General features: G+C 45.5%; 1 protein-coding gene across 4 annotated transcripts in view; it reads left to right on the forward strand.

Annotated features, from left to right (window-relative positions):
- The window catches only part of myo9ab (myosin IXAb), a 97,050-nt gene that overhangs the window by 81,195 nt on the left and 8,355 nt on the right, over positions 1-7,500 (forward strand). For 3 of the 4 annotated variants that reach the window (XM_047819271.1, XM_047819269.1, XM_047819270.1), the window contains exons 24-35: positions 192-505; positions 1,014-2,042; positions 2,135-2,222; positions 2,502-2,708; positions 4,220-4,320; positions 4,410-4,516; positions 5,444-5,664; positions 5,786-5,902; positions 6,003-6,191; positions 6,274-6,321; positions 6,449-6,560; positions 7,214-7,275. In XM_047819271.1, coding sequence (XP_047675227.1) covers positions 192-505; positions 1,014-2,042; positions 2,135-2,222; positions 2,502-2,708; positions 4,220-4,320; positions 4,410-4,516; positions 5,444-5,664; positions 5,786-5,902; positions 6,003-6,191; positions 6,274-6,321; positions 6,449-6,560; positions 7,214-7,275 — 2,595 coding nt within the window. The remainder of the gene's footprint in view (positions 1-191; positions 506-1,013; positions 2,043-2,134; positions 2,223-2,501; positions 2,709-4,219; positions 4,321-4,409; positions 4,517-5,443; positions 5,665-5,785; positions 5,903-6,002; positions 6,192-6,273; positions 6,322-6,448; positions 6,561-7,213; positions 7,276-7,500) is intronic. The other variant, XM_047819272.1, reaches the window with a different exon arrangement.

Below are 7,500 nucleotides of genomic sequence, written 5' to 3' on the forward strand. Positions count from 1 at the left end.
TTCCCCACATTCTGGTGCTTGACAAGTATCTGCATTGTGCAATGTTCAGTGATTGAAACATTGGATATGATCAGGTGTACAGGTGTTCCTATTAAAGTGGCCTGTATGTGTATACAGTATATACACAAACCTAGGGATGTACATGCTTTATTGTTGAACTTATTCAAATATCTTTCTCTGTCTCTTTGCAGCACTGGTGGCGTCAGTGCGTGCAAACAAACAGCGACGTGAGTGCTGGCGTTTCTGAGCTGCAGTATGGGGCAGCGGTGTGTGTGCAAGCAGCGTGGAGAGGCTACAGGGAGAGAAGGCTTTATCTGCTGCAGAGGGATGCAGTGCTGCTGCTGCAGAGAAGCTGGAGACGGTGTATGCAGCAACAGCGGCACAGAGCTGCCGGTTTTATCCAGGCGTTCTGGAGGGCGCACAGACAGAGGCAGAGATACTGGCAGCTCTCCAAAGCTGTCTTAACACTGCAGACTGCCTGGAGGGGGCATCAGGCTCGGCAGAGGTAAAGCACTGTTTGTAACCGATTCAGAATAATAAAGAGAGCTTGCTGTTTTTTAGTATGTTATAAAGCTGAGAGTGTTCTGTAGTCGCTTCAATTCACATATATTGGGGCAGTCGTGGCCTAATGGTTAGAGAGTCTGACTTGTAACCCGAAGGTTGTGGGTTCGAGTCTCGGGCCGGTCACGACTGAGGTGTCCGTGAGCAAGGCACCGGACCCCCCCCAACTGCTCCCCGGGCGCTGCAGCATAAATGGCTGCCCACTGCTCCGGGTGTGTGTTCACGGTGTGTGTTCACGGTGTGTGTTCACGGTGTGTGTTCACGGTGTGTGTTCACGGTGTGTGTTCACGGTGTGTGTTCACGGTGTGTGTGTGTTCACTTTGGATGGGTTAAATGCAGAGAATGAATTCTGAGTCTGGGTCAATGTACTTAGCCGTATGTCACTTCACTTCACTATGTATATATAACCCGTAATTTCATTTCATTTGTCATCATTACATTCACTTCTCCAGGTATAGAAGCTTGAGAGCAGAAAAGAAGAGTGCTTTAACAGACCATGGACAAGATGATGCAAAAGATATCTTACTCGACCTCCAAAACCTTCCTGATTCCCAGACTTGTCTAGACTACCAGATATCTCGGCAAAGCTCCACGGCTTCACAGGAGTGCGGAATGGATACCGAGACCCTGCCATCAGAGCTTTCCAGACCTCTGGATGACAGCACTCTTAAGAGCCGAGCCAAGCGAGAGAGCAGGAGGAAGAGAGAACTGGAGCAGGCAACATTCAGTCTGAAGTTACTGAAGGTGCGATCCAATACACTTCCCCTCTCAGACGAACCAGTCTCCCCAGAACATAAAGCCTCTTCAAAAGCTGTTCCTCTCCTCACCTCTGCCTCCCTTCAGAGCTCTATAGACAGCCAAGGGAGCTTTGAGCACCTTAGTGCTAATGACATGGAGCTTGATGCAACGAACCTACAACATCATGATCCCTTGCCTAATAATCAGTCACCGGTAAATGAAGAGAATAAACATGCTCTCAAAATGGTTCCTAAATCAAGTCCAGTGCACGCATGCCAAAGCACCTCAAAGCCTCTGTTCTATATATCTGATGAAGCCGGTAGTCCTGTGCGCAGTGAGCCACACACACCGTCCAAGCTGAAGTCTATTGGAGAGAAAAAGGAGTCTCTGGTGTTTGTCATCAGCATGCAGAAAGAAAATCCTGTAGACCAAAGCAGCCTGGATGCTCTCGAGAGCTTAGAGAAGGAAGCTGAGAAACCAGGCTCTGGCCAGCAGAAGAGCATATCATCAAGCGTACAACCTGAAAACTCTCCCGTGAATCACCCAGACATCCAGCCGTCTCCAGCAGCGTCATCTGTTCCAAACAGGATAACGGCACGGCAGATGACCTCACAGCCCAAAAAGGAGAAGGATGATATCAAAACGCAAGCTCAGAAGAAGACAGTGGCTCTCAGCATCAGCATGAAGGAGAAAGCCACGAGCCTAGCCTTTTCTCCCAAACGCAGCCGGCTGACGTTTTCCAAGTGAGTGTGCTTTGTACTATTTAACCCCTACAGATAAATTTGACCTATTGCTCAGTTTCATTTTTATTCTTTATTTTTTTTTCCCCCCTCAGATCCGATAAAGACCTGGCGAACCAGGAACGTTCTCTGACCTTACAAAGAGAAAGAACATCAGCTTTCAGATCTCTGAAGAGCAGAGAGGTGAAAATCATACCTCACATACCGTACCCACTCGTTCCCATTGATTTCCATCAGAATTGCATCCGAATCCATTCCCAAGATTTAAACCTTACATATTTTATGCATTTTCCTTTTTTTTTTTTTTTTTTGCATGTTTTTAATTGTGATGTTCAAAGTCTTTCATGGTGTTTAATGATGAATTTAAAAATTCACAAAATTAATAATTTCTGCATTAAACATCTTTGTCTTAAGATGTTTTGCTTGAGTTTTGACGGACTGAATCACTTTGTACTGAATCAGGTGGCCCGAGCTGGCCGCCAAAAGAAATCCCGCATGTCTCGGACCCGCTCTGACTTCCTGAGCCGTGCCTGTAGCACCGAGGCCGATACCGACGACGAGGACGATGAAGAATATGAGTACACACCTGTGATCTCTCACACGCTGCCCCTCCCGGAGTGTCCAGACTCTCCCAGCCCTGAGCAAGACTTCCACAGTGACTCAGAGATGGTAAACTGAGCCACAGCACTGGCTCTTGACTTCAGCTCACTTCAAGTCCGGTGCCCTTCTATTTGCCTCTGGAACGACTGAAGCTAAATCTTGGTCTATGGTTAAGCACTAAGTCAACATTCTCTACCAAATGCCACACGTGTACCGTTTAAAGTCTGGAAATCTTAAAAGGAGGATGACAAATAATTAATAAATAAATAATCATTTAAAATAGTCTGTCAGTAGGATCTAGTCCTTGTGGACGGTTGCCTTTTATCGGACATCATGATAAATCTGTGTTTGTTAGGGAATGTTGGTCTGGTGTAAAGAGGCATTTTCTCCTAAACTCCTCCTGGTTGATCCTCCTGCTCTGTCCACTAGGGGGTGTCCTTTCTCTAATAGACCAGCGATACGGCTAACACGCCTTACTTTTTAACCCCAGCCTTCCTAGACTGAACTTCTACCCCACTTCTTCCTGTTTGTGAGGATGAAGGATGAGACTCTTCACTGAAGATCTATCTCAGTGCTTGACCTTTAGATGACCTTTAGACACTGCTAACCTGCATGGAGTAGACCTTCATTACCGTTTAACTCTCATTCATTCTTGCATGGAATTCCACTCTTTCCCATTCACCGGTTCTTAAACGTTCACTTTTTTCTCTCTTAATGCTGATTTCTACTTCTGTAAAGTTTAGATAAGTGTGTATGTGTATGTAGTGAGACGTGAAGAAGCGGTTTATGGGTGAGCATCGCTTTGTAGAGGAGATGTTTAGGCTGAGCAGATGCAGATTGACCGGGGAATTATAGCTGGGCTGAGAATCCAAAGGTGCCAACATCTACACCGTTGTAGAGGTGGTAGCTTAGTGGTAAAGGTGTTGGACTACTGAGCGGTAGTGAGCTCGAATCCCACGTCGACAAGCTGCCACTGCTGTGCCCCATGAGCAAGGTTACAGACCTCGAATGAGATCATGTGTAAGTCGTTCTGTTTAAGGGAGTCTGTCGAAGTGCCCTACATGTACATTGTGAAAGAGGAGCCTGATGAGAACTATAAAGGATCTGAAAACACTGAACTGTAAAGGATCTAAAAGACACTTATTCACTTCTAGTTAGTAGTTGGATGTGCTTTAGCTAGGCTAGAAATCAGGTGGGTGGGATATGGGTGTGTGGGTGGGATATGGGGGCAGTAAAAATAAATGGATTTTATTGGCATACACATTTCACATAGTCATCACTTGTGATCAATACCATAAGGTTTCTGTAGTTTATTCTCTCTGCCTGCCAGAAAGATATTTATCACAAAAAATTGGCACCTTTTGAGAATCAAATATGTAACCAAAGGTAGAGCACAAAGGCTGAAAAGTCGTCCCGTCGATATGTAGATGTTATAAACACCTTATTAGCAGGAGATGAGGAAGACTCGGATCACGGCCTGGATCCTGCTCATGTTTTTTTTGCCTTTAATACATCAAACGCATCATGGCTTAATTCTGCTTCGTACGTGTGCCTTTATTCACTTCCACGTCTCTTCACAGCCCTCTCAGAAAGAGCAGAAGCGGCTCCTGAAGACCATGTCCTCGGGAGATCTGGGAAAGTTCGACTCATCGAGAAAGTCCTCGTCTAACTCTGACGGCAGGTCAGAAATCGTTTCACCGTCTGATTTAAGAGCGATCGTGTTTTTCTCTGTACAAATTAATTTTCTGTTGTTTTACCGGACTGCTCCAGCGGGGTGAGGGGCAAGATGCGCTTCTGGGGAAAGGGAAAGCAAGCCGATAAGAAGATGTCCATCAGGGGACACTCGGCAGATGCTGATCTCACAAAGACTCTCAGTGGTAAGAATGCAAAAGGAGCGCAATACATTTATATTTACTTTTATATTTATGACGTCCAGAGCGACGCACAAAAGTGCTGTGAAGTCTTTATGGACCTGTACATCAGCTCCGCTTCACTAGCTCACGGACGTAGGTGTCTCAGCTGTTCGGACATCTGGGGGAAAGGAAAAAAGGGAAGAAAATTAGAAAGCTTTTAAACTATTAGAAAATATCTGCATATAATTCCCTAAATTTTATGTTCAGAATTGAGGCTTTGCATATTGGCTCGAAAAGCTAAAAATTTGCAAAGAAGAATATAAATCTTTTATACTGCAGCATAATACAGCAGAGTCAGGGTGTTTGTTATTCTCTCTCTCTCTCTCTCTCTCTCTCTCTCTCTCTCTACTAGATAGTAGATATCTATCTATATGTATACGTATATATACTCTAAACTATAAATAGGTATCTGTATATGATATATATAAAGTATAAAGAGGAGAGAGAGAGAGAGAAGAGAGAGGGAGAGAGAGAAAGAGGGAGAGAGGAGAGAGAGAAGAGAGAGAGAAAGAGAAGAGAATAGAGCGAGAGGAAAGAAAGAAGAGAGAGAAAGAGAAGAGAAAGGGAGAAGAGAGATAGAGAAAGAGAAGAGAGCGAGAGAAGAGAGAGAGAGAAAAGAGAAGAGAGAGAGAGAAGAGAGAGAGAGGGAGAGAGAGAGTCTCATAGATCAGATATGATGAGTATCGATAGGAGTAAATCGAGAGATAGAATCTCGAGAGAGCGGAGATAGAACGAGAGAAAGCGGAGTAGAGAGAGCTAGTAGAGCTAGATCTATGCGCTCTCTCTCTCTCTCTCTCTCTCTCTCTCTCTCTCTCTCTCTCTCTCTCTCTCTCTCTCTCTCTCTCTCTCTCTCTCTCTCTCTCTCTCTCTCTCTCTCTCTCTCTCTCTCAGGCTCTCCCTCTGCCAGTCCTGAGCAGAGCAGGGCAGCAGGTCGTGGTCGGGACAGTAAAGAGAACAGGGAACCAGAAACGAGAATGATGACGATGAAAAGGAGGCGGAGTCTGAAGATTAGCAGCATGCCCCAGGAACCGTCTCCATGGCAGAACGACTCTCTCCACATCCTCACTAGCACAGCAGACTACTGCAGCATGAACGACTTCCTGATGAAGAAGGTAGATTTCGGTTTTGGACATAAACAAACAAACAAACCAACAAATAAATAAATAATCACGCATCGTACTAGTCTAAACTCATCATCTAAAATCTTAATTTTCTTGAATTGTTATGTGACAGATAAATGATCTGGAGACTGAGGACAGTAAGAAGGACACGCCGGTCGATGTGGTCTTTAAGAAGGCTCTAAAAGAGTTTCGTCTCAATATCTTCAATTCGTACTCCACAGCGCTGGCTGTAAGAATCTCACCGATCAAACTCTAACTGCAAGATAACGATCATTATGCTGCTTTATCTCACGCTCTGCTCTGTGGTTCTTCTGTCCTCTCTGTCACAGATGGACGATGGTAAGAGTATCAGGTATAAGGACCTGTATGCACTGTTTGAGCACATTCTGGAGAAGACCATGCGTCTGGAGCAGAGAGACTGGTCAGAGTCACCTGTTAAAGTCTGGGTCAACACATTTAAAGTCTTCCTGGATGAGTTTGTGACCGAGTACAAACCCATGCATGGCACCATCAGCAAGGTAAAGTTTGTGCCCCTTCTCTGGAAAATATCATCCATTTAGACGTGATTCAATGGTTGGATTCAATGGTGCTGTTTTACAGGCTCCCAAACCGGAACGCAAGAAAAGAAGGAAAAAGGAGGCTGACATCGTAAGTCGGTCCTCGACGCTTTTTTCTTTCAGTCATGTGCTTAAGCAGATGTAAAGTAATCCAGCCACAGTAAATAATGTGTTTATCTGTTGAACCCTGACTCAAAGCTGACTCTAAATCTCTGCAGGTGGAGGAACATCTGGGTCACATTTTCAAGTCCACTCAGTACAGCATCCCCACATACTGCGAGTACTGCTCTTCTCTTATTTGGATGATGGACAGAGCATGTGTCTGCAAATGTGAGTTTTACAGAAAGCTCATTTCATATTCTTCCTCTTCTTCTTCTTCTTCTTCTTCTTCTTCTTCTTCTTCTTCTACTATCGTCTTTTCCCGTTAGGGGTCTCACCACGGTGAATCATCAGTTCCCACCTAACTCTATCCTCATCATCCTCGACTCCCACACCAGTTACCTTCATGTCCTCATTTAACACACCCATATATCTCCTCTTTGTCCTTCCTCTGGACCTCTGACCTGCAGCTCCATCTCCAACATCCTTCTACCAATATAACATCTCCGTCCTCTGTACATGTCCAAACCATCTCAATCTAGTCTCTCTATCTAGCCGACCTGAGCCGTCCCTCCGATGTGCTCCTTCCTAATCCTGTCCATCCTCGTCACTCCTAAAGAGAACCTCGACATCCTCATCTCTCATCCTCTACCTCCATCTCTACCTCGTGTCTTTTCCTCACTGCTGCAGTCAATCTAAATCCCCCTGTATGTAATTCTGACGGTGGTGATCAGATCAGCTCCCTTTAACCCTGTCCTCTTTTCCTGTCCCTCTCCCAGTCCCAGTTCTGTCCGATCCCTTCTCTGTCCGATCCCTCCTACTCTCTCCACACTAAATGGGTGTCTTTCTCATTTCAACTGGCTGTCATTTGTTTTCTACCACAGTGTGTCGCTACGCCTGTCACAGGAAGTGCTGCTTAAGGATGACGACTAAATGCAGCAAAAAGGTAAGAGAACGTGTGTGTATCAGTCTGTGACGCATTGAATCGGTTCTGTATGAAGGCTTCAGAACGATCTCTGTTCTGATCATTTTAACCAGAGTGAAAGGATTTCAGGGGGGCGGGGGGCACGATGGCTTAGTGGTTAGCACGTTCGCCTCACACCTCCAGGGTTGGGGGTTCGATTCCCACCTCCGCCTCGTGTGTGTGGAGTTTGCATGTTCTCCCCGTGCC

The sequence above is a fragment of the Tachysurus fulvidraco genome, chromosome 10 (genome assembly GCF_022655615.1).
Source record: "Tachysurus fulvidraco isolate hzauxx_2018 chromosome 10, HZAU_PFXX_2.0, whole genome shotgun sequence".
Lineage (NCBI taxonomy): Eukaryota > Metazoa > Chordata > Actinopteri > Siluriformes > Bagridae > Tachysurus > Tachysurus fulvidraco.